General features: G+C 50.0%; 1 protein-coding gene across 2 annotated transcripts in view; it reads left to right on the forward strand.

The window, feature by feature from the left end:
• The window catches only part of WNK3 (WNK lysine deficient protein kinase 3), an 856,642-nt gene that overhangs the window by 471,575 nt on the left and 357,935 nt on the right, over nt 1-27,132 (forward strand). For both annotated transcript variants that reach the window (XM_078664557.1, XM_078664558.1), the window contains exon 13: nt 15,161-15,277. In XM_078664557.1, coding sequence (XP_078520683.1) covers nt 15,161-15,277 — 117 coding nt within the window. The remainder of the gene's footprint in view (nt 1-15,160; nt 15,278-27,132) is intronic.

Raw genomic sequence — 27,132 nt, forward strand, 5'->3', positions numbered from 1 at the left:
AGTGTTCAGGAGTTTCCATCTCCTTTCCTCAAAAAGACGAATATGGCCTTGTCTCTGGCTCCTGTGGTGTCTTTTGCCACTCCTTCCACTTCTACGCCCACGAAACCTGGCTCTCAGGCGTCTTCTGCTGCCTCTCGAGGTGTTTCCACGCCTCTTAGAGTTCTGCCGTTGACGGGAGCGTCTACGAGCGTTCCGACGACGAGAACAGCATTACCTGCATCATCATCGACGACGACGCTGACTACAACTTCAGCCTTTTCGTCGTCGACTACGGTCTCGTCGACAGCCTACATGTCGACGAGGGTTTCGTTGCCGTCTAAGCCTGTTCCGTCGACAATTCCCATCTCGTCGACGAAGAAGAAAGAATCCTCGTCGACGAAAGTCCCGAAGAAATCTTCGTCGTCGACTCGGTCGACCAAGGTCTCGTCGACGAAGGCACCGTCGACCAAGGTTTTGTCGACGAAGACATAGTCTACCAAAGCCCCGTCGACAAAGACTCGTCTACGGAGGCTCTACCAGCGTCGACGACTGCACCGTCGACGACGGCACCGTCGACGACTTCGTCTACAGCGGATCGCCCGTCGACAGTGACCCTGACGACGGCCAAACCGTCGACGATGATTTCTCCAAAATAATCTTCGTCGACAGCCAAGTCAGTATCGTCGGCGTTTACGACGACGGCACCAATTTCATTTGCCTCTTTGCCGTTAGTGCCATTGAAGATTTCAGAATCTTCACATCATCGTACTAAGGTTCCATGCCAACAGATCTCTGATCCAGAGCCGCAACCACCTTCTCCAATGTTTGCCACTACCTCTGAGCATGACACAGACTCGGAACATGAAGGGGACACGTTTGGGGCGGCACATAGTCCCTCTGATTTAATAATTAAATGTCAAGACTGATGACGATGGCGGAGACCAAGAGTCTCAGCAGGAGGAGCAGTTGGTCCAAGTTCCGATGGCCACCATTCCATTAACCTTGATCTCAAATCTCCAACATATGCTGGATGATTACAACCGCCGTTTCCCAGCAACACCGCAGACTACACCTGTACAATCTCCTGCTCCCGTGGCACTACCTCCACCTTCTCTGCCGCCTATCTTACCACCTACAACTTCGTCTCAGGTTCAAACGTCAATTAGAATCCATACAACGGTTTACCCGCAGGATGCGGATGATGAGGCGGTCCCAGAGCGTGAGGACGGAGAGGTCCCTGACAATTCGGATGACGATGCAGATGACCAGGATATGGCTGAATGGGACGATTACCGGGCACAAACACCCTCTCCTCAGCCAGGGAACTCTGGTGAATCACCTCCTGTAGATATCGCCAGTTTCCATCTTTTAATGGATAAAGTGGCGCAGCTTTTCAAATTACCAAGATCACAACGCGAGGAGGACTGTTTTCTTTATGATTTTAAAGATAAACTTTATAAGCAGGTCCGCACAATTCCTATCATCGATTTTGTGTGGAAGGAGGGAATTAAACTCATGAATGCTCCAAATTCCTTACCTGCTCCGATACCGCTCCTTGAGAAAAAGTACAAGGCCCCAACTGGTTCTCCAGCTTGCGTGATTTCTCACCCCAAGCCGGACTCTGTAGTGACTCAGGCCGCACAGCGTCGAGCACGGAACTCAGCGGCTCCAATCACAGCCCCTCCAGATAGAGAGGGTCGACGCCTAGATGCTATTGGCCGCAAGTTTTCAACGATGGCTTCAACATCTATACGAGCAGCCAATGCCTTAGCCATCTTGGGACGTTATGACCGGCAGAAGTGGTCAGCCATTTCAGATTTGATGGCCCTCATACCTGATGCTTCCAAGGCTGACGCTCAACGGATTCTTCGCGATGGTCAGAGGGCGTCGGAAGAAATGATCGACTGCGCAGTCGATATTGCTAACACAGGTTTCCGTCTGCTTGCAAGTGCGGCTGCACTCCGACGACAGGGTTGGTTAAAGTCCACCTCCTTCCGGCAGGAAGTCCAATCCAAAATACTGGATATGCCATATGATGGGGAATCGCTATTCGGATCCCATATCGATGACGCCCTGGAGTCCATTAAGAAGGACACTGATACGGCAAAGTCTTTGGGCACGTTGCAATTTCGGAAGCAGTCCTTTCGAGATGTGCGCGGACACGGCACTTCTTCCAACGTTCGAGGTGGGCAACAATATCGCTCCTACAATCAGAGCGGCCAACTTTACACACCCAATCAGCAATCTCGTCAGCAGCCCTCCAGACCCTACAGAGGAAAGTCTTCTTATCGTGGATCCAATCCTAAGCGCCAATGTCTTTTGTCACCCTCAAAGTGTTGGAGGTCGAATCTCTCTGTTTTATTCTCAGTGGTCCTCGATCACCTCGGACCGCTGGGTTTTGGACATTGTACGACGGGGTCATACCCTAGAGTTTGTAGAGATTCCTCCTTGTACTCCACCTCGTGGCCCGCCTCCTCCACATCTCGAGGAGCTTTACCATCAGGTCCGTCTTCTTGTTTTAAAAGGTGCAGTCGAAGTGGTCCCGAAACATCAAAGAGGGAAGGGGTTTTACTCTCGATTCTTCCTCATTCTCAAGAAGACCGGAGATTGGCGACCCATTCTGGATTTGAGGGCTCTCAACCAGTTCCTAAAGTTCCAATCGTTCCGCATGCTGACGTTACTGGAAATCCTGCGTCTTCTATCCAGCGAGGATTTCATGACCACCAAAGACCTTCAAGACGCATACTTTCATGTCCCACTTATCCAACAACATCGCCAGTACCTGCGTTTCAAGGTAGGACCAATGAATTTTCAGTTCAAAGTTCTGCCCTTCGGGCTGCGATGAGCTCCTCGTGTGTTCACGAAGGTACTGGGCCCTGTGGTGGCTCACCTGCGTCTACAAGGCGTTCAAATCTTTCCATATTTGGACGATTGCCTTCTCAAGTCTCAATCCCACCATCAGCTATGTCAGGACACTCGCCTTTGCCAGCAAGTGTTTTAGTCTCTGGGGTTGACCATCAACGTCGAAAAGTCACAGTTTGCGCCTCTGCAAACCAGAAACTTCCTGGGAACGATCCTAGACACGAAGCTCTCAAAAGCGTTCGTCTCGAACGAGCGACGTCAGAAGATCCTTCGTCTGGTCTCCCTCATTCGAAGAAAACAGTCCGTTTCTGTTCGAATGTTAAAGTCATTCTTGGGAATGGCTTCATCTTGTATCGCACTGATCCCAAATTGCAGGTTGCGCACCCGTCCCATTCAGGAAGAACTGGACTTACAGTGGCGTCAGGTCTCCGGGTCCTTTAACGACCTAGTTGCAGTCACAGCCCGCATGAGAAAGAGCTTGCTTTGGTGGGCGCAGCCAACGAATCTAGAAATGGGAATATCCTTCCTCATTCACGCACCAGATCTTACGCTGACGACGGACGCCTCCCTGGAGGGGTGGGGCGCTCATCTCCAGGGCCTATCCATCAAGGGCAAGTGGACTCCGCCCCAACGCACGTGGCATATCAACAGGCTAGAATTGATAGCGATCTTCCTAGCGCTCAAGTCATTCCTCCCTGTAGTTCACGGGGAGTCAGTGCTTATCCAAACAGACAATACCACCTGTATGCACTACGTGAACAAACAGGGAGGAACCAAGTCTCCACATCCGTCTCACTTGGCCCAGTCGATCTTGGATTGGGCTCTCCGTCATCTCATCACCTTGACAGCCGTCCACCTTCCGGGCGTTTCCAACCTCCTGGCGGACTCTTTGAGCAGGTCCACTTCCTCAACACACGAATGGGAACTGCACAAACCGACTCTAGATCTTGAGTTTCGCCAGTGGGGTCACCCAGATCTAGACCTCTTTGCAACACCGGAGAATCGGAAATGCCCGTCTTATGCAAGTTGGCATCCCCACCCCGGATCGTGCGGGAATGCCCTTTTGATCGACTGGTGCGATCTATTCGCTTACGCTTTTCCGCCGATTCCATTAGTACCGCGGGTGCTGTCGAAAATGCGGAGACAGCCCTGCCACATCCTGTTGATCGCACCTCGTTGGCCCAGGCAGGCATGGTTTTCGGGACTGCTTCTGCTGTCCCAGTGCGAGCCCATTCCTCTACGTCCTCGTCCAGACCTCCTAACAATGGACAGGGGCCTAGTGTGCCATCCGGACCACTCCACGCTACAATTGTGGGCATGGAACCTGAGCACCTTGAATTCACAGATTTGAACATATCTCAGGAATGCAGAGACATCCTGGCTCATGCCAGAGCTCCGTCTACCATCAAAACTTACAAACTCAAGTGGAAGAGATTCTGTCATTGGTGCCCGGCAGCCAATATCCATCCCATCCATTCCACTCCAGAGCAGCTTCTTCCATTCTTCTTAAGCCTCGCTCAGTCAGGACTCTCTCATGCTACCCTGAGAGTTTTCTTAGCTGCAATATCTCGTTTCCGACATGATGGCTCTTCTTCCCTCTGTTCGTCCAGAATCATACGTCAATTCTTCAAAGGGCTTTTCCGCAAGTTCCCACCTGTTCGGCGCCCTCCTCCATCTTGGCACCTCAATGTTGTACTATCTCAACTTATGAAATCACCATTTGAACCTATCCATAAAGCGGGTATCAAATTCCTCACCTGGAAGGTTGCGCTACTTTTGGCTTTGACCTCATCACGTCGCGTGAGCGACCTTCACGCTTTCACTGTCAAGGCCGCCTTATCTTCAGTTCAAGCCTAACGGGGTGGCGCTCCGCACTAACCCCTCTTTCCTACCTAAAGTACCTACGGATTTTCATTTGAATGAGCCTGTGTTCCTCAAAACTTTCTTTCCGGACCCAAAGTCTCCGGCGGAGCAGCGCTTGTATTCTTTGGACATCAAACGATGCCTTAAATTTTACATTGCCAGAACTGCCTCCTTCCGCAAGTCCGACCAACTGTTCATTGCCTACGGACGACTGCGTAAGGGGCATCCAGTTTCCAAACCAACAATTGCCCGGTGGCTTTCTTCAGCCATTGCCTTCAAGTTCAAGTTTTATTTTTATTTGCTTTGGTACTCCACTGAGGACCACAAATATTATACAGATAAGATTCAATTACTACAACGTTTAAAACTCTCATGTTAGTACAAAGATAAAAAAGGTTTTAAAAATTAATAAAATTTATAACATACTAGTTAATTCGGGGGAGATTTGCATGTGATAATCAATTCCTTTACGGTGGTAATACGGCATCTGACATATATGGGGTACAGATGTTTTGCCCTTGCCGCTACTACTTTTGGATTGGGACAGGTGAACAGTAAATGCTCTAAGTCTTGCTCCCTGCCATTACATAGGCTGCATAATGTGGTTTCGTTTGGATGCCATTTCGCTGTTATAGTTTGGACGGGTAAAATGCCCAGCCGAAGCAAGATAATTGATCTCCTAGCGCCGTGCGTGAGATTAAAATCCATATATTTCTGCGTTTTCTTGAGTACCACTGTTTCTGTAATGTGTTTATATAAAGTTAATTTGGCGCAATGCGAGGAGTCAAGTTCAAAGCTAAGTCTTGGGGTATAGCATTTCAGAAAAAGTTTCAATTGAGATGGTGTCCAAGTTAGCAGCAGATTGTCATTAATATCCGCCAATTTAAAGGCAATAGACATGTTTTTGAAGAATACATGTTTCGATGAGTCCGAGTCAAAGGTCTCTGCTTTGAGCAGGGAGCGAAGGGTCCCATCCTTCGCATGTAGCAGGTTGTATGCCCACCTAATCACGTTGGCGATACCTTTAGAGTAAGAGCTTGTGAGTGAAAGTTCAAGGCGGAGAGCTTGTACTGGGATAGATTGCGATACCTTTAACATTCACCTTAGTATTTTTGCTTCTTTTAGGTCCAGGAATGACCACTGTTTGATTAGAATGTATTCCAAGGCGTATGATAGAACTGAAGGTATCTTCACACTGTAGACTTTTAGCGGGGAGGAGAAGTGTCAATTTCCAGAGGCCGCGTATAGTCTTTGCAGAGCTCCTGCATGCACCTCGGATTTCCTGGACAGGTTTAGAAGCTGTTGATTGTTTTTTAGAGACTTAGTAAAAATCCTGCCCAGTTAGGTGTAGTCCTCAACCTCTTCAATTTTTTCGTCGCCCAGTCTCCAACAGTATTTGCTGCTTTTTTTCCTCCCTGAAAAAGAGACTATTTTTGTTTTGGTTAAATTAGGAATACAATTTTTTTCCTGGGTATACTTATGCAGGGCATCCAGATCGCTTTGCAGGCCAAAGGGTGTTAAGTCCAGTACTATAATATCGTCTGCATATAGTAGGGCATGTATATTTTGAGCTGCTACCTTTGGTGGGAAGCTTCGCACTTGTTGTAGACGCTGCGGTAGATCACTGAGATATAATGAAAACAGCAAGGGGGCAAGGAGACATCCTTGCTTAAGTCCATTTGGCGTAGGGATCGGGTTGGTCAGGCCCTTTTCCCTCCCCATTTGAACTTGACACCAGGTGTCTGTGTGCAGGGCAATTATAATTCGTAGTAGCTGTTCTGGGATTCCTAATTTCCTCAGTTTATTCCATAGCAACGCTCTGTCCACTCGGTCGAACGCTGTTGTAAAGTCAATAAATGCTGCATACACAGGCTGGGATTTAACTACCACATATTTGTCAAGGATAGTTTGCAGCATCGCGATATTGTCTATGACTGAGTGCTTTGGCCTGAAGCCTGCTTGGTAGAGCGGAATCAGTCCTAGTGAGAATGCCCACTTTTTAAGTTGGTCCAGGACCTCTTCAGCAAAGATCTTTCCCGTGGCGTTCAGCCATTGCCTTCTGCCACCAACAAGCTGGCAAACCACTGCAGTCTTCAGTGAGGGCTCATTCTACGAGGGCGATGTCTTCATCCACCGCCTTGTTTGCTGGTGTGCCTCTTCATCAGATTTGCCGTGCAGCGACATGGTCCAGCAGGCACACCTTCACCAAGCATTACTGTTTGGATGCCATTAATGAAGCGGATACCGCAGTGGGACAGGCAGTGCTTCACCATCTTTCTCAGTAAGGTGAGCCTCTGTTCCCCCTCCTTAGTGTTTTGCTGTGATTGCTATGATGTGTTACATGACTGTATTATTATTATTATTACTGTCTTGGTTTATTACATATATGCCTAGCAATCTCAGTTCTCGGAGGTTACTGCTTTCTATTCTATTCAAGCATGTGAATCTATGAAAGACACCCCAATACTGGAGAAGAACAATTGTTACTTACCTGTAAACAGGTGGTTCTCCAGTATTGGTGTCTTTCATAGATTCACATGCGACCCTCCCATCCTCCCCTCAGAGGCTCTCTTCTCCTCATACACTCTTGGTTACTTTGTGCTACGAAAATCTGAGGGCTTGAGCTTCTGAGGAGAAGGTTCTAGAGGGTGCTGGTGCCTGATTGGCTGTAATTTGGACTAACATAATGACACTAATGCGTTACAAATAGTTTTTCTCTTTACCATGCATTCCTATGTTTTTTAGAGGATTTCAGTTGTATTTCCTTTTCTTTATCTTGTATTATGTTATATATATATATATATATATATATATATATATATATATATATATATATATATATATATATAGCATTATTGCTATTTTATTTACCGTGGGACTTCGACGACGGGGACTATTCAAGCATGTGAATCTATGAAAGACACCAATACTGGAGAACCACCTGTTTACAGGTAAGTAACAATTGTTCTTATATAGCGCTTACTACTCTTTATGAGGCATTGAAGCGCTTTTTTTATCCAGTAGCACACTACTCTAGAAGTAGCTCACAACTAGCCTCCCCAGACCGAAAATGCTGCGGTACTCTGCAGTAAATACAGTGCTGGGCAGAGCTCCCTGTGAAAGTCACACTGGTCCTGCAATCGCCCACCACAGTCTTAACACCTTGAACGCTATGGGGATTTTTCTCCTGTGCTGGGATTCTACAGATACCACTATTCATGACGAGCTGGGCTCGTCATCAGCGTAGCAGGAGGCTACTGCATGACGAGCCCAGCTCGTCATGAGCGTCGAAGGGGTTAAAGAGGGCCTTAACAACGTTGCCAAATTAGTCACACATAACAATGTGAAACCTTGGCAGCTATGTGTGCGCATTAACGTAAACAAAAAACTGTCCACAATGAAAAAAACACTCTACTCTCCCTCTCCCCTCTGTATGTTGTAAAATTTGTAAGGCACGGCATACACTCTATTGACACCCTCCAACACTTACTACAGTGGCCGTTAGACCGACATCGTGCACACTCAGAGGCCCGAAGCAGGAATAAGCAGCTGCACTACAGGTCCAGCAAGCAGCTGGCTCCAAAGATCATTTAACACGAAAATATAATGTGTGATGTAAAGCGCATGCATATCTCTTGAATCTAGGGGCTGAACAAAGTCAAAAGTATGCCTCTCAGGTATCTGTCAAGTGATTAGCTTGGTGCATTTGTTATCCCTACATTTCTTTTAGGTGTGCTTCTGGCCGCACCTCTGCTCCCGCCAGGAATGCTCAGTCAGGATACTTAAACAAAAGGAGGCCTAATGGCCCCTTAACACAAACCTATGTATTGACTCCGTTGAAATTCGATAAGCCCTCTCCCCGCCTACGTTGGGACAGACTTGCCTTCTCCTCGAAGACCACAACAAGGTTAAACCTATTTATTGGCATTTTTCCATTTTTATATATAAATGCAGACAAAAGAAAATATTTTTCCGTCTGTATTTATATGTAAAAATCCGTTTAAACAGAAAACCGGGAGCCTTAATCTTAATATAAGAGAAATTGCAAGTCTAGCCAAAATAAGAAACTGTTCTAATGCTGCTTGTTTTTTGACAGATACAATTTTTAATTCTTTCTGATGGATACTTCTAACTACATATTTCTCACCTTGTTATGTTATGTTATGTTATTTATATTTTTAAAGCGCACTGATACCCCAGCAAAGGGACGTCCAGGCGCTCAGACAGGTACTATAACATAACAGGCAGGAATAAAAAAGGGCTATTCAGAAGTGGAGAACAAGAGCGTTTTAATAGTGCGCCTAAAAGTGAACAGATCATTCAGAGCACGGGTGTGCGCTGGAAGCGAGTTCCATAATCCTGCAGCAAGCACCCGGAAAGAGCGTCCACCCATTCTGCTGAGTTTGAATCGAGGGCAGATCGCCAAATGCAAGGCCTCAGATCTAAGAGATCTCCGAGGGATATAAGCAGTCAATAGATTGGCCAGAGCTGGTGGGGAGGAAAGTTTCAAAATTTTGAACGCCAGGCAGAGTGCTTTAAACTTAATCCTCTGCCTGACCGGCAGCCAATGTAGAGAAGAGATAGTGCCGGAGACAGAGCAATGCTTGGGGAGACGAACAATGGCCCGTGCCGCAGCATTTTGCACCCTCTGAAGTCTGGCTACCTCAGCCTGGTTAGCCCCCAGCATCAGCGCACTTCCGTAGTCCAGCCGAGATAGTATAGAGGCTTGGACTACAAGCTGCCGAGTTGGAGGATCAAAGTATTTAAGGACCGGCCTTATGCCTCGCAGTATGCCATAGCATGTACCTGCAACCCTCTTCGAGTGCCCAATGAAGGTGAGCGCAGGATCCAGCCAGATCCCTAGATTTTTCACCTCTGAGACCGGTATGGGAGTGACACCCAGTTCTGGAGGCCACCATTGATCACCCCAAAGCTCAACATGTTTTCCAAAGACCATCACTTCAGTCTTAGTAGCATTTAATTGTAGGCAGTTGGTACAAAGCCAATTGGCTACCGCTACAAGTCCAGCTCGGAATCTGGGAGCCTCTACCTCAGGGTCTCCACTCAGTGTCACCGCTAGCTGTGTGTCGTCAGCATATGAGGCCATTGTCAGACCCCACTGTTTGACGACTCCGGCCAGCGGTTTCACATACAAGTTGAACAGAGTAGGACTCAATGAGGAGCCCTGAGGGACTCCCAGATCCAAGGGATGGATAATGGACTGGCCAGGTGGTATAGCCACTTTAAAGGTTCGATCAGATAAGAAAGATCGAAACCACTGAAGAGCGATTCCCGTAACTCCGGCTTCCTCTAGGCGTTGAATCAGAATGCTATGGGACACAGTATCGAAGGCAGCGCTCAGATCTAATAAAAGGAGCGCTGCCGTACGCCCAGAATCAAGCACCAAACGTAGATGCTCGATAATATGGAGTAGGGCGGTCTCTGTACTGTGTCCAGAGCGAAAGCCATTTTGACTGGAGTCCAGAATCTGATGACGGGCCAGATGGTCAGATAGAATGGAGTTAACATGAGCCTCGGTCACCTTAGCGGTCCAGGGCAAGAGAGATATGGGGCGATAGTTCTCAGGCAAGAGTGGATCTGAGTTGGCCTTTTTCAGAACTGGGGTGACTACCGCCTGCTTCCAGAGGGAGGGAACAACTCCGGTTGTCAAAGACAAATTAATAAGGGTCAGTATCGGACCACGGCACAGCGGAGAGAGCAAACTAATGAGGGCTGGCTTCAGCGGGTCCAGGGGAGAACCTGACTTGATCTTAAGGCTAAGTTTGTTAAAACCCTCCAGAGACAATTCTGGTAGGGAAGCCAAAGTCTCATGATCCACGACAATAGGGTCAGCTAACACTAAATCCAGCCGACCTACATCAAAACCCCTGTATATATTCTGCACTTTCTCAAGAAAGAATACTGCCAGTTTCTCGCAGTGTGCGTCAGTGCAGATCTCAGCCGAAGTAGCTCTCTTGTTTGTAAGATCTTTTAAGACCTTAAATATTAGTTTGGAGGGGTTGGTACTAGCTTGGAATTCCCGAGCATAATAATCAGCCCGGGTTCTGCATATGGCTCGATGATAAGCTCTGAGTTGGACAAAATATGCAGTTTTCAAGATTGGATCATAAGCTTGTGAATATCCCCTGGTGCCAGACTGAATCTAGAGAATATTCTTCAGCAGTTCTCTCACATGGCTGAAGTGAATTTGTGCGATTCCGCGTTTGATCCTGTAACATTGGAGCTCTTACATAGTCAGCACCTCTGTGCAGTGACGTTAGTTGTTTTCTTTATGGACCTTCCAACTCACACCCGGGGCTTGTTCCCTCGAATTCTGTTAAATCTTCACCAACTTTCTCAGTCTATTTTTTTCCAGAGTGCAAAGGACATTTCCCCTCTTAAAACTACAGGGTTTAAACCATCTAAGGATTGCCACAAGCAAGTGTCGGTGAACGACCTTCATGAGGTCTGTCTCCAGTGCCTGAACTCCACACATGATTTGATGTTGTGCGACAAGTGCGCTGCGATGAATTCAAAGGCCATATGTGATTGCGAAGCCAAGTTATATGTCGCAGAACACCACCCAAAAGGAAGGCCCAATACCGCTTTAAGTAGAGGACGCGTTCTCAAGGCCGATCCCGTGAATGACCTCCTTCCAGGTCCAACTCATCAGGTTAGTTAAGAGAAAAAGCACAAGAAATCCATGCATGGCTCCCATTCATCCCACTGGCTTTTCGATACCCTACCGGATCTCTCTGGAGTGTCTACTGGCCGTAAGCATCGGGGGATACAGTCAGGTCAAATGCAGTCTGTGCTCCTTGACCCTGCTTCGGTGTCCGTCCAATTCTGCAACTTTTGGCCTAGTGCTCCTCATCGCGTCAAGACCAATGCTGGAAGCCTTTGTGTCGATGACGGCACTGATGCTGGATGGGGAGCCAATAGTCCTTTTGGACTCTGAAGTGATTCAAACGTGACCTCCACCGAAGTTGCACCTCTCACGCCTATGAGGTCACTCTGATTCAGAGACGCTTCTGCTCCTTCATGATCCGCTTGACCCCAATAGTGAAGACAGTCTTGGTTATGAAAGTGGGCTTCATATCTCACCTGACACAGCCCTTCACTCCTTAAACCAGGTCCAGCCACTGACGAGGCGGAATCCTTTGTGATCGTTATTAGGAGGGCAGCAGAGGTTCTTGATTTACAACTTCCCATGATTGAGGTTGAAACTAAGGTCCTTGCAGAGGTCCTGCAACCTGTACAGGAATCACTGGAGCCTCTCCTGCATTTCATGTGGCCAGACACACTGCTGGGTACCGTTCAAAACCTGCATCTTGCCCATCAGTGAACCGCTAAATAGTGAGGAGAGACCGACCTCCAGGAGGGCTTACCTTTCTCTTCCAACACCGTATGCCAGGAAGCCTGGTAGTGCAGGGGTCTTTGAGTAGGGTGAGACCAAATAACCACCCTGCTGGATAGAACGCACACTCGCTTGGGCTATTGCTGCCTGTACGGTAGTTTCACCAACGGTTTCAAATCTTTTTGAGGCTTCAGAAGGGAATGTTCCCAGAGACCACGCTAGACCTGGCAGAGATGGTGGATAACCCGCCAGCACCCCTCTCGGGGCAACCAACTACACAAATCCCTACCAAATATCAGACCCCTTCTCCTGCGGCAAAACCACTTTAATTTGCCCTAGATGCCGCACCCAATAGGAGTTCAAATCACCTTTTCACTGCACGGGTGGCAGCGCATCCCAGCAGACCAGCTGGTGCTCCAGATTGTCCAGAACTGATACGCCCTCCCCTGCCTTTCCACCTCTCCCAACATACCTCCCACACCACAATGCCTCCTGGAGGGCCATATGTCCATCCTTCAAAGGGATACTCAGGCTTTCTTGGCCAAAGTAGCCATAGAGAGGATGCCGGCATCAGAAGTTGGAACTGGTTGTTATTCCTGTTACTTCCCGGTGCTGAAGAAAGAAGGAGGCCTCCAACTTATATTAGATCTTCGCCCTCTGAACTTCTCCCTCAGGAAGGACAAGTTCAGCATGCTCACCCTGGCCATGGGCTTGTGCTCTAGATCCATGGTACAGTATGGTGGTTGTGGTGGATCTGCTGTACGCCAATTTTCACTTCCCTGCCCTGCATCCCCACAGGTGCTACCTGTGGTTTCAGGTGGGATATGAGCCCTTTCAGTTCTCGGTGCTCGTCTTCGGCCTTACCATTGCATCTTGGTTATTCACGAATGTCATGGTAGTGGTCGTATGGCTTCATCACGAACCATCTTGGTACCCAGTGACAGGCTGAGCATGCATCCTGGTCTGGAATGTCTAGAAAAAATCTGAGCCAAGATCTATTAAAGGATCAGTGGTCAAAAGATGGACGATTGGGACGAAAGGCTTCAGATGTCCAGAAGTGCCATGCAATCCTCCTGTGGGTGTGGGCAATATAACATGTTTTATACACTTCTGTTCGGAAACTTTCGCCAGGGCAATCCTTTGTAGTGGATACTTCCATGGAATGATGGGAAGCTCACTTGGAGGAGCTGTCTGATGAAGGGAAGCGTCCTTCTGTAGAGTAGGTATGTCACATCAACATCCTGGCGCTGAGGGCATTCCATCGTGCCCTCAAATGCTGCCACTGATTAAAGCAGTGTCCCTTCTGCTTCAGATGGAAAGTGCTCCAAGAACGCAATGACAGAGCCCCCCACACCCCAAATCAGGATATCTCCCTGGGAACTAAACATTGTCCTATCAATTTAGATTTTTCCATTCATGCTGACACTCGAATGAAACTTAAAACCCCTGTCACGGAGCGTGGCTTTCCTTGCAGTTATTACCTTGTTTAGCACGAGCTTCACCCTCTCTGCACAGATTAACCTTAGATGGAGTCTAGTAAAGCATCCTTTCAATCTCTTCTTTACCTGACCTCAAGGTGTTTGCATGCATTTGATGTCCTCGCAAGACTCTTCTTAGGGAAGACAAAAGATCTTGCCATTCAAACAAATGTTTGTCATCTAATATTTGGTTCTAGTAGTTGGTTAATGCAGGAATCGCATCCAAAAAGCAGCCCCTAGCTGGGTGAGTAGGATTCTGTATAATTACATTGCACCCAAAGTAGAACTGGCTTCTTTAGGGGAAACTTAAATTCCTTTCCACAAGTGGCAAGAATGCGGCGGCTTCTGTCCTGAGGAATATTCCCATTCCAGACATATACAAAGCGACTACTTGGACGTCACCGATGATATTGATTAAGATTCCAGACGCGATTCCCTTCTGGATCAAGCTTCACTCACAAGTAATTTCCATGAATGAATAACCTTTTTCCTTATCTGCTTTTAGATTCATTCTCTGTGGTCGGGGCTTTTTAATTAGCTTGCTATTCTAGTCTATTGTTTGAATATTTGAGAGAAAACCATGACAGAAGGCAAAGTTTCCTAGCAGTCATTTACATTCTCTATCATAGATATTTTCTCTGAATCTATTAATATACCCCCATCCCTCAGTTCCAGTAGCATAGTCTGATATTTTAATGTGTATCTTGAACCTTTCACTGTGTTTTCTTGAAAACCAAGATAACTATCTGATCCTACAGTGTGTGATGTGATGGCTTTAAGCCTTCCAGAACTGCCAAGGAGTATATCTAATGCTTATCCAAAGGCTACATTTTTCTTTATTTTTATATATTATCAAAGGGTTAAAATAGTATTCTTTTGAGCCGAATGTACCATTTGACAACTTCTGCTATTTGCAATATGTTTTTTCTAAAAACCTAAAGAAAAGATGAGAATATTGCTTTCTATAGGCATATTTCTTTCATTTCTATAACTTTGCCTTATTCACAAGAAAACAATATATAATAAACAGTGTTCTGGAGATCCCCCATACTTGGAGATATTCTATTGTTTATTGATTTGTAGGTAATACAAATGACTAAAATCTTGTATGTTCGAGGCATGTGGGCTGCTAAATTCATATCTATTGCATAGATCGCCGCCTAGTGTTGGGTCCGGATGATTGCACATGGTTGTCCTGGAAGAGTCTTCGAAGTATCACAAGATAGGTGGCTCCTCCCCTGGACTACAGTGCGCATGGGCATCGACTCCATCCCCAGATTGTTTTTTTCCGCCATTGGGTTCGGATGTGATTTCTCAAGTAACTTTTGTTTGTGTTGAAAACTTAGTGACTGAGCTTCTGACGTTACTGAACCTGAAAAGCCACTTCAAGAAATATTGTGCTTATCCCGTGGCCTCTTCTTAAAGTCCTATCGTTTTTCTCCGGGACCACTATTTTTATAAAAATAATAAATGTTTCTAGAAAGTTATTTGTTTAAGAGAGTAGCATGTCTGTTTTGGCCATTCCATTTTTGACTGGATTTTGCCCCCTGTAAGTTTGCTTTGCCTCTGATGCAAACACTCTTTCACGCAAAGCATTTGATTTTTGTTCCTCTGTTACTAGGTTTCAACCTCTGGAGACAACATGGTGGAGTGCCAGCTTGAGACTCACAACAATAAAATGGTGACCTTCAAGTTTGACGCAGATGGCGATGCCCCAGAAGATATTGCCGACTACATGGTGAGTGTTGAAAGTTGTGATGTTTTCTTTTTATCTTTAGCTGCAAGGTTGTTTCTTGACCCCCTTCAGTTGACCATTGTTGTTGCCGACTACATGGTATTGACATACATGACGTTTGTTTTATGTCTGGATGTTGGTATGTTGCCTGGCTCTGGTAGGGATCGCATTATTTGTCTCATACACTTGACTCGGGTAGAACTACCGTCCCATCCCCTTTTTTCCAACTTTTGAAGAACACTTTCATCGATTTTTTTTTAGTTAATTTAAACTGATTTTGCCATATTTTGCCTTCACACAAGAATTACAAAAACGCTTTAAGACTTTGACAAGATGATCTTTAAAACATCATGAAATCATTAACATTTAGTACAGAAAAAAAACTTTGATTTCTCCATTTCTTCTTATATATCAATCCTAAAGAGTTAAAACAGCTCTGCCTTAAAAACATATCACTTCACTATATCAGTACAAGGCCCAAAGTGAACAAGTATGGGCATTTGTAAAAAATAAAACTTATGTGTGATGCAATGGGAAACCTATCTGGCTTTAACCGCCTCTCTTTTTAGTTCTGTGAAGTCAATTTACGGCTGTAAAGTCCTAACTAAGAATGCTAAAGTGCCTCCCCTATCCAATGTATGAAAATGTGGTTCTGTCCACTATTCTTTAGCCTCTAGCGTGGTATTCTGTTCCTTTGCTTTAGAATTTCTTAATTTAAAAAAACAGATCAAGTATGGCAGTTACCAGTTGTTAGAAAGGCGACCCCGGGGGAGGCAGAAGATGTCTGACTGACCACCCCTAGGTCCACCTCTCCGTCAAGAAGTAGCCGAGCGTTACTGAGAGGCCTCCTGGGTGAGGGCCCTCTCCTAGGATCGTACAGCAGAGTAACCACACACTACAAATGGACACCACACCAGAGGTCGAGTTTGTAAGCTTTATCAGGTAATAAAGGCTGCTGGTTCTCAGCGATATGTACAAGTAGACCGAGGGGTCTGTAAAGTCTCGTAAAAGGGGGATTAGGGTAGCGGGACAGTCTTGGTTGGGGTGTATGAAGGGATACCCTGCGCACAGCTCTCAATCCTCGAGCCGGGGGTTCCGAGAGGTCGAGCCGCGGCAGCACCAGCAGGCTCTCAAGATGGTTCGGCAAAGGTGGGCCGCGGCAGCGCCAGCAGGCTCTCAAGATGGTTCGGCAAAGGTGGGCCGCGGCAGCGCCAGCAGGCTCTCAAGATGGTTCGGCAAAGGTGGGCCGCGGCAGCGCCAGCAGGCTCTCAAGATGGTTCGGCAAAGGTGGGCCGCGGCAGCGCCATCAGGCTCTCAAGATGGTTCGGCAAAGGTGGACCGCGGCAGCGCCAGCAGGCTCTCAAGATGGTTCGGCAAAGGTGGGCCGCGGCAGCGCCAGCAGGCTCTCAGGGTATCCTCGGGTTACAGGGACAATGAGTTCTTCTGGTGTCGGCCGTGACAGCGTCAGTAGGGCTTTCCAGTCCAGGATACAACTGCCGTCCTACTCCGGGGCTGGCCCAGATATAGGACTGGAGTCCTTTGATGTCCGGACCCTCACGCCTGGGGGGCCAGAGGGGCCGGGAAGATGGTGTCCAGACACCCAGCAGGGGGGTGGAGCCAGCACCCAGGGATGCCGGGGGCGATCGATACCAGGCGTCCGGGGACGGTTGGAGGGCCATCGAAACTCCCCTCCTCCGGGATCTGTCGAGCGGCCACTCGACCACCTGGGTAGATCTTGGCGCCTCGATGTCGGGGCTTCGCTGGGGCCGTGGCCGCGTGTTCGTGACGTGGTGGTCCCAAGATGGAGTCGGGCGAGGCCTCGTGCTCAGGACGTGATGGGCCCATGATGGAGTCAGGCCGGTGTGGTGGCCCGTGGTGGTAACCGGACCGGTAGTGTTGGTGCGTGCAGGATCGGGCGGAAGCGGCCGCCCGGGGCTCTGTGGAGGGCCGATGTTGTCCGGGGCCCGCCACTCGGGAGGGGTAGGACCATGCCATGAGGCCGGGTCCAACACCAGTTTATGTGCAATCTAGCAGATTTAAACCTCAAACACGTGATCATTTTCATTAACTTCTGTAAGACTTATTTGAAAAACGTATCATTCAGTTTCACTAATCGCCCTGCCATTTTCCCCTTAAATCCCACCCTTCCGCTAGGTATTGCACCCTTACTGTCGTTGTTTTGTGTGAAATGTCAGTAAATAGAAAACTCCATCCATCCTAGTATCTAGGGCTTTATTCAATAATGTATTTTTCCTTTATTACTTTGTACAAAGTGCAGCCTAGTACAGAATGTTGCAGGTATTCTTTCTGACCAAATGTGTTTGTGTTCTTGGCTTTCACCAGTAGCTTCATCATATTTGTGCTGATGGGTGTTCTCCCTCCAAACAAGCCCAATAAGGCTGCGTTCCACTGGGTTACTTAAGTTTATCCATTATGTTTGTGGATTGGGTAAGCCATCCGACTAATTCTTAAGCACCATACTGGTCTAGAAGTAGAAAGGTCAATTTTTGGTGGAAGGCCAACAATATTTTTGATTAAGTTTAGCGTGATGAGCTGAAACCCCTGTGTTTTTTCAGCAAGTGCCGATTCCACCAAGTTAGCCATACTGCTTTGTGCCACGTCCTAAATATAGGATTAAGCTTGAAACATAGGTGCAGTCGTGTGGAGAGCCACTGGCCACACTGTCTGTTTCTTCTCTGTGCGCTTGGCTCTGTTTTTTATTAATAACAGCCAAGAAGGACTGTTCTTAATAGACATTAAGGGTGCAGGGTCAGACCCTTCTTAGTACGGAATTGAGCTCTATTTGATCTGTTTTTGTACCATGCATAGATCTGGTCATAAGTTCCGCTCCACTTATCCAGCATTGGGTCCTTCATAGATTCATGTGCTGAAAGGATTTCTCCATGTGGGGCTGGGAACCCTTGGTAGACACAGCACTACCCCAACCCAACAAGTAACATTGAAAACAATAGGCTACCTGTTACACCTCCACCTTATGTTGCCAGACCGCCAATCAGGTACAGGGGCTCAGAGCTCCTACCTGCGGAGTACCTGTCGGATTTCCTATCATGTTTAAAACTCTCTGTGCTACCCATAAGATCTTACACGTCCAGGGCCCCAGATACTGCAGGGACTCTGTACATTTTATGTTCCAAGGCAAGCACTGCGCTCCACAGACCTGCAGTTGGCCTACACCCCTAGAGTGCGCAGGAGCAGAGCGGGAGGTCGCTCCTTTAGGTCTATGGCCCTCTGCCGTATGAAACTCTATTCCACTTATGGCGAGCAGCACACAAGATCATTGGGCATTCCGAAAACAGATTAAAACCTGGCTGTTTGCATCCATCTAGTATAGGTGTATCCGCATGCCGCGCTCTTGTTTCCATGGCTTCCAGAAAGTGACTATACCTCTGTCCTTTCTTCTGGCTTGCATCAGTTTTCCTGGTTTTACGTCCGCGAGCGCTGGGACGGCCCGTTGTTGGGGCACCATGCGCTATATAAGCATGCTTAGCATAACATAACAGTGTAACCGGGAATCCTCTAAGCTCTGCTGTTTTTCTTCAAAACTGTGGATCTTTATCTCAGGAATGCTCCTTGTCCACTCCCCCGCAGCACAAAGTAGACGGAGTCTGCTCCTCTTGTGTCTGGGAGGCTGAGCTCTGAGAAATTTCTGACATCCTCATGGCTGAGGCATCTCACTCCATATTTACTTCGGCCTTGTTTGGTGTATGGAGTGAGGAAGATCTCACAAAACGTCCACTTAATGAATAAAGTAGGGTTGATGACTTGGCTGTTAACTTCCAAATGGCAAGAAACCTTTATCTAATGCTACATATTCGATGTCCTTACTGTCTGTGGTGAGGCCTGCTGTGAAAAAACCCCGCAAAAGTCCATTGGTGGAGAGCTCCTCGCAGACATTCTGTCCATCAGTGAAGCATTTGGCGACAACAGCAGCATCGTAGTCGAAAACCATCTCATCAACAAAGACATTGTTGACGAAGACCGATTCTACAGTCACCTCTGCCTCTTAACATGGAAGCAACCCCAGCGGGCACGGTCTCGCACCCACTCCTTTAACAGCAATACCGTTGACCGTGATCTTGTGGACAACAGTATCTGAAAGAGACACGTTAGTATTAGATTCCTTACCTTAGAATATCCCCAGGCGTCAGACTGGATCCAGAAATTTTTGCGTAGCAGTACCCTTGCGCGTCGGTAGGCGTCGTCTGCGGCTCCGTGTCTGTCCTCGGCGTCGTGGGCGCCGTGATGACGTCGTCGGAGTACTTAGACGCCGCCTCCGCGTGCTGACGTCAGTTCTTCTTTTTTCCGCGCCAGCAAGCGCAGATCTGGAAAAAGCAGTAACCCTAGTCACTTTTTGATCCTTTTTGATTGCTATTTCGAGTCTCTCGACTCCGAAACGGTGCCTTTAGGGATACCCGGCTTCAAGCATTGTGACGATTGCGACCGGCTGATGTCGGTCACGGATCCTCACCGCGTCTGTTTGTCGTGTTTGGGCGTCGACCACGACGACAAGGCCTGCTCCGACTGCCGGGCCCTCTCTTCGAAAGCCAGGCGGGAGCGGTCCCGTAGGCGCCTCGAACTCCGGCAGTCGGCCCCGCGCCGTGAGAGGTCCCGATCCCATGGGAGGTCGAGGGACAGGTCGCGGGCTCGGAGCCACCACAGCTCCGAGAGTAGGCCACACTCCTCTGGGTCGAAGTCATCGTCAGGTAAGAGGCACAAGAAGTCCAAGCGGCGTCATCGCTCCTCGGACTCCCCCCCCGACGCTCGCGCGATGCGGCCGGGGGTTCGGGTGACACCGCCCACGCGGCTCCGTCGGAGCCGCGGGCGCCGCGTGCAGCTCCACACCCTCCGGTCCCTGGGCTGAACGCGTCGCCGGAGGAGATCGAGCGCTTCCTCATGGCCATGAGGAAACTCTCTCCTCCAACGGGCTCCGCGGCGCCTTCGGGCCCAGCGGACCCGTCTGGGAGCCCTAGCGGGTCGGCGGCTCCGGCCCCGACGCCGTTGGGTGCTTCGGCCCCGACGCCGTTGGGTGCTTCGGCCCCGACGCCGCCGACGCCTTCGGGCTCGGCGCCGCAGGTCCCCTTTATCCCGACGCTGCCGGTGCCTTCGGGCCTGGCGCCGAGGGGTCCAGTTGTTCCGACGCCTTCGGGCCCGGCGCCGCAGGATGCCGCTGATCCTCCTTCGGGATCTGGTTCGTCGCCGGTGGATCTGACGACCTCCCCGGCGCCGTCCTCGGTTCCACCTTCGTTCCTGTTCCGGCGTCGGAACGGCCCCGATGGGCGCCGCTCCAGACGCCGGTTGGAGAGTTCCATCTCTACGAACAGGCCCCATTAGATGAGAACCCTGAATTTCAGGAGATGGGTGATGAAGAGGACTGGGAGGGGTCTGAGGACCCTCTAACCAGGGAGTGTCAGTCTCATGAGGACTGGGCAGGAGACCTTGGGGAGGCCAGTGGCCTGGACACCTCTCCAGACACTGGTTTTGTCTCCCCTCCTTCCGTGGCATCGGAGGAGGGGGCAACTTATAGTGTGGTGCTGATAAGGGCTGCCAAGGCCTTGGGCCTTGAGCTCCCCGTCGCGGCCGTGAAGACTAACCTCCTCACTGAGGTCCTTAAACCGCAGTCAAGCTCGGCCGAGCCTCTGCTGCCCTTTAATGAGGCCTTGACCGACGTTCTGCTGGGCACTTGGTCCAAGCCCGCTACGGGTTCGCCCGTAGATAGGAACGTGGCCAGACGCCACCGCCCAGCCCCGGGCGACCCATGTTTCCTGTCCTCCCACCCTACCCCCGAGAGCCTGGTCATCCAGGCCTCCAATTCCCAGACCGCATTCCCGTCCGCCCCCCCGGACCGGGAATCCAAGAGGTATGACCAGTATGGGAAGAAGATCTTCTCATCCCTTAGCCTAGGCCTGCGGTCTTCTAACACCGCCTGCCTCTTGGGACGTTACACCCACTCTGTGTGGGATAAGGTCGCGGAAGTGCTGCCAGAGTGTCCGTTGGAGGTACGGGCCAAACTCGGCCAAGCCCTTGTGGAGGGCCGGGATGCAGCCAAGTATTCCATCCGGTGTGGGCTGGATACCACTGACTCGCTGGGTAGAGCGATGGCAACGACGGTGGCGGTCAGACGCCACGCCTGGCTGAGGTCCGCCAACTTCTCGGCAGATGTCCAGAACACGCTTATGGACATGCCGTTCGATGGCCGTCGCCTCTTTGGCGACAAGGCAGACCATGCGCTTGAGCGTTTTAAGGACTCAAGGGCTACGGCCAAGTCCTTAGGCCTCTCGGGCCAGCGCCAGCAATCGGCTGCCTATCACTCCTTTCGTGGCCACGGAAGGGGTGCGCCCACATGTGCCGCCAGCCACGCACCGCAGGGCAATACCCAACGCGGTGGCGGCCGTGGGAACCGCCGTCCAGGTGGTCGAGGGCAGTCCACACCTTCCCCCGCAGCATCCGCCTCAAAACCCTCCTAGTCCGTGCTTTCAGGCCCATGTGACGCCAGTGGGAGGCAGGGTTCGCCATCACCACCTCCACTGGCGCACTGTCACGTCGGACAGGTGGGTGCTGCAAATCGTCCGAAGGGGCTACTCCCTCCCCTTCGAGGCGACTCCTCCAGCCATGCCACCGCAGAACCACCGTGTATCGGGGGATCACTTGCGACTTCTGCAGGAGGAAGTTACGGCCCTCTTGGCCAAGGGGGCCATCGAGCGCGTTCCTGGGCCAGAAGTAGGGTGTGGTTGCTACTCCCACTACTTGCGGGTACCCAAGAAGGGCAAAGGGGGCCTACGCCCTATCTTGGACCTACGGAACGTCAACGGCTTCCTCCGGAAGGAGAAGTTCAAGATGCTGACACTGGCTCAGGTCCTGGCTGCCCTGGACCAAGGAGACTGGATGGTAGCGTTGGACTTGCAGGACGCTTACTTTCATATCCCCGTCCTGCCTGCCCACCGGCGCTACCTGCGGTTCATGGTGGGCCACGAGCACTTTCAGTTTACCGTGCTCCCCTTCGGCCTTACCAGCGCCCCACGGGTGTTCACGAAGGTGATGGCGGTGGTCGCAGCTCATCTGCGCAGGTTAGGGGTTTCAGTCTTCCCCTACCTCGACGACTGGTTGTTGAAGGCGGGCTCGCCCCAGACAGTCGTCAGCCACCTCCAGACGACGGCAGACCTCCTGCACCAGCTGGGGTTCTCCATCAATGTGCCGAAGTCACACCTGTGTCCCTCTCAGAAGCTCCTCTTCATCGGAGCGGTTCTGGACTCGGCGCGGTTTCGGGTTTATCCGCCCGAACAGCGGGTCCGGGATATTCAGGCTCTGATTCCCATCTTTCAGCCGTTATCCCGGGTTTCGGTCAGGTTGACGCTGCGGCTTCTGGGGCTGATGGCCTCCTGCATCCTACTGGTGCATTGCGCCAGGTGGCGGATGTGGGCTCTGCAGTGGGACCTGAAGTTTCAGTGGGCCCAGCATCAGGGCAACCTATCCGACCACGTCCTGATCTCGGAGGGCACTGCGAGACAGCTGCAGTGGTGGCTTACGGACCGCGATTGGGTCAGCGGCAGATCCCTCTCCCTTCCCCAACCGGAGCACGTAGTTGTGACGGACGCGTCCCTCCAGGGCTGGGGAGGCCACTTGGGAGAGGCGGAGATCAGAGGCCTCTGGTCTCCGGCGGAGACCCGGCTCCACATCAACCTGTTGGAGCTCAGGGCGATTCGTCTGGCACTGAAGGCATTCCTCCCCTCTGTCCGGGGGAGTGTAGTGCAGGTGTTCACGGACAACACCACCGCCATGTGGTACTGCAACAAACAAGGCGGGGTGGGGTCGTGGATCCTTTGTCAAGAGGCTCTTCGCCTTTGGCAATGGCTGGAACGCCAGGGCGTGACCCTGGTGGCTCAACACCTGGCAGGTTCTCTGAACGCCAGGGCGGACGAGCTCAGCCGTCGGTGCATGATGGATCACAAATGGCGTCTGAACTCGGACGTGGCGCAAGGCCTCTTTCAGCGATGGGGAGAGTCTTGGTTAGATCTATTCGCCACCGAAGAGAACACGCAATGTCATCAGTTCTGCGCGTTGGAATTTCCAAGGCGGCGCTCGGCGACGCTTTTCGTCGCGAATGGAGTTGCGGTCTGTTGTACGCCTTTCCGCCTATACCACTTCTGCCCAGAGTGCTGAAGAAGATCAAGCGCGACCGGGCCCAAGTCATCCTTGTGGCTCCGGACTGGGCTCGAAGGTACTGGTATCCAGAGCTACTCAGTCTGTCAGTCGATCCCCCGGTTCGTCTGCCTCTTCAGGAGGACCTTCTGTCACAGCAGCAGGGGACGGTCCTCCACCCGAACCTGTCCAGTCTCCACCTCCATGCTTGGAGATTGAGCGGCGACAGTTGAGGCCATTTGACTTGCCTCCTGAAGTCTGTAACATCATTCTGGCAGCCAGGGGTCCCTCCACAAAGTCGGTATACGCCTGCAGGTGGAACAGATTTGTGGCATGGTGCGCAGCAAAGGCTGTGGATCCTCTTTCTGCCCCTCTTTCGGAGGTTCTTCTCTTCCTTCTTTCTCTTGCCCAGCAGGGCTCTGCTCTGGGCACTATCAAGGGCTACCTTTCTGCCCTTTCAGCCTTTCTCAGGCTACCTGATCAGCCTTCTTTGTTCAAGTCCCCTATTGTAAACAGATTTCTTAAGGGCATCACTCACACGTTTCCTCCTGTTCCGTTTGTGATGCCTCAGTGGGACTTGAACCTGGTTTTAACATTCCTGATGTGCGCTCCCTTTGAGCCACTTCACAACTGTCCTCTTCGCCTTCTGACCTTGAAGACTGCTTTCCTGGTTGCCATCACCTCTGCCAGGAGAGTGAGTGAGCTCCAGGCCCTTTCTTGTACTCCACCTTTCCTTTCTGTCCATCCGGACAAAGTGGTGCTGCGTACCAAACCTTCTTTCCTGCCCAAGATTGTCACGGCCTTCCACATCGGGCAGTCTATCACCTTGCCGACCTTCTTCCTGCCACCGCATCCCTCTAAAGAGGAAGAGCGGCTCCACCGTCATTCTACTTGGATCGCACACGCCACTTCCGGGTGGATGACCAACTCTTTGTTGGTTACGTGGGCGCTAAGAAGGGGAAAGTGGTGCACAAGAGGACCATCTCCCGCTGGATCATCCTGTGTATCCAGGCATGCTACTCCTTGGCTAGGAAGGAGCCCCCGGTTGGACTGCGGGCTCATTCTACCCGAGCGACGGCGACTACCACTGCCCTGGGCAGGGGTGTGCCCTTGCAAGACATCTGTCAGGCAGCTACGTGGGCATCGCTGCACACGTTTGCAAGACACTACTGCCTGGACAGCCAAGTCCGGAGGGATGGCTTCTTTGGCCGTTCCGTCCTCCAGGACTTTCTGGTGTGATTATTGGTTCGCAGACCCACCACCGGGGTTGGTATTGCTGGGGTATCTATTCTAAGGTAAGGAATCTAATACTAACGTGTCTCTTTCAGATGCACAAGTTACTACTTGTGTAACGATATATCTGTAAGAGACATTAGTTAGTATTAGATTCCTTACCGACCCACCCATCCTCCCCGTTCTGCGAACCAATATCTAGGGTTAGGGTTGTTCCCCTTCAGGGCCCTAGTTTCAATGGCACCAGTGTTGGTTTTTAACATGGCTCTGCGTTTCTGGCGTGGAAAAGCTGTGTCTAAGAATATCGTTACACAAGTAGTAACTTGTGCGACACCTTCACTAAGAGTGGCCCATCCAAAGACTTTAATATCTTCAGTGTTCTCTCTTGCCACTAGTATCACCGTAACAATTACTCCAGATCCACCAACGTAGCTCGTAGATGACTCATTGCCATCTTGTAGCTGAGGAGAAATAAGAGAATGTTTTTTCCCCCGGGTTTTATCTAGAGCAAACTTGACCCAAAGGTATCTGGTATCAGAGCACTTTACATGAGCACCAGTTGCTTACACAAGGACACATTCATGTGTGTTAGGCACTGGGAGATTAAATGATTTGTCCACAATCACAGGATGCTGGGCGTCATTGCCGAGACTCTAACCCAGTTCCCCAGATTTGAGATTGACCGCCCTAGCCCGTCAGGCTCCATCCTCTCCCCATTATGGCCTCTAGTGGAGCCACCAGTACTTCCAAGAGGGCCTATGCAGGGACGGCTCCTCCGTAATGGCGGAGGCGTGTCGTCCCACTTGTCCGAGACAGTCAAAGAAAAATAAAATGACAATGAATCAATGTCATTTTATTTTTCTTTGATTGGATTTGGCAAGCGTGGCGGTGGCACTGGGTGGAGCCATGACAGGCAGGGGGTAGCACTTAGAAGTGCACATGTATGTTTGCCCGTCATAAGCCGGCCAAACATACATGCGCACTTCTATTTCTATTTGTCCAACTCTGCTGTGAATCAGGCTCTGTTCACAGCCTGGTTGGAGAAATGCCTCCGGCTCACAGATAGTGTCTGAGTGGCAGAGCAGTCCGCTCGGGCCAATCCAGACGCTGCTCTCCCAGCAGAGCTATGTCTGTATTGGCTGAGCGCGCTCTGCCTTCCCGGAGACTGCTGGGAGAGCTCCAAGGTGGGAGGCGGCCATCGGCTGCGTCGGAGGCTGCGGGGGAAATGGTAATTTTTTTATTTATTATTATCGTAATGGAAGGCGACAGTCTGGAAGACGACAGCAGAGTAAAGGCAAAGGCCCATCGTTCAACAGGGACCAAGCTAGAGCCCAACATACCTGAATGTTTGGGCAGCCTATTCCCTCCGCTTACACGCCTGTGGAGGTAAAGGCACAGGTGTATCTATCAGCGTGGCAACAATCTCGCCTCATAAGTGTTGGACATCGTGAAGCCTGAACTCACAATGGAGTTCATTTTTAAACCACGAACAAGGAAACATCATATGCATCTGGAGGCCCTGTGGTTAGACATTGTCAGACTGCTTCAAAAATCAGCCATAATACCAGTCCTGAAACCTTAAAAGAAAGACATCAGGGTTTTTATCATATGTTTGTTGATTCACTTGAAAACAGGGAATAGCGCCTCATTTTGGACTTGAGAGCATTAAACCTCCGTAAAGAAGAAAAGTATCAGGATGATCTGGCTGCTGAATGGTGTCTAGTCCATCAATGCATGAGGATTCCTTACCACAGTAGATCTATTAGGCTTGCACTGCCTGGCTGGAGACCTGATCCTGCCGCTGCTGCAAATGGCCAAAGGACGTGCGCAGAAGGTGTTGTTCGCACGTGGAGTATGGGGCACAGGTTCTGGCAGGTGGACCATGCGCAGTGGGGTTCGACTGGAGAGTTTGTCTCTTCAGCAGGACTCTGCCTCTGCAGTCAGGCAGTGGCTGTGGAGGGCAGTCGGTGTGGCCAATCACTGCTACGTACATCCACCGCCTTTGTGCAGGAGAAGTTGGCCACCTGTATATTTTGTAACTATAACGTTTCTTGAACTTTGTGTTTTTATTTTCTGTGTCAGTTTTTTTAAGCATATATTATGCTGAACTATGCAATACTAACCTAGAACTTCACTGTTACCTTCACTTTTGTTCTGTAAATATATGTATCTGATAGACATATCTAGCCGCAGATTCCTTACCTTTAGAATATCCTCAGGTGTCTGATTTGGATCTGGAAATTTTTAAGGAAATCCTTGCGCACTGGCTGGTAGTGTCGTTCAGCTCTGCGTAATGTTGTTCACGCCAGAATTGACGTGCGTGATGCCTCCCCAGCGCACTGACTTCAGTTCCTTCTTTTCCACACCATCAGCGTTTCCCGAACAAGCTCCCCACAGTCATTTTTGACTGGCTTTTGTCGAAGTCGACTAGTTTGCCTTTTTTTCTCAAACTACTCTCTGGAGATGTC

This window comes from Lissotriton helveticus, chromosome 10, assembly GCF_964261635.1.
Source record: "Lissotriton helveticus chromosome 10, aLisHel1.1, whole genome shotgun sequence".
Taxonomy (NCBI): Eukaryota; Metazoa; Chordata; class Amphibia; order Caudata; family Salamandridae; genus Lissotriton; species Lissotriton helveticus.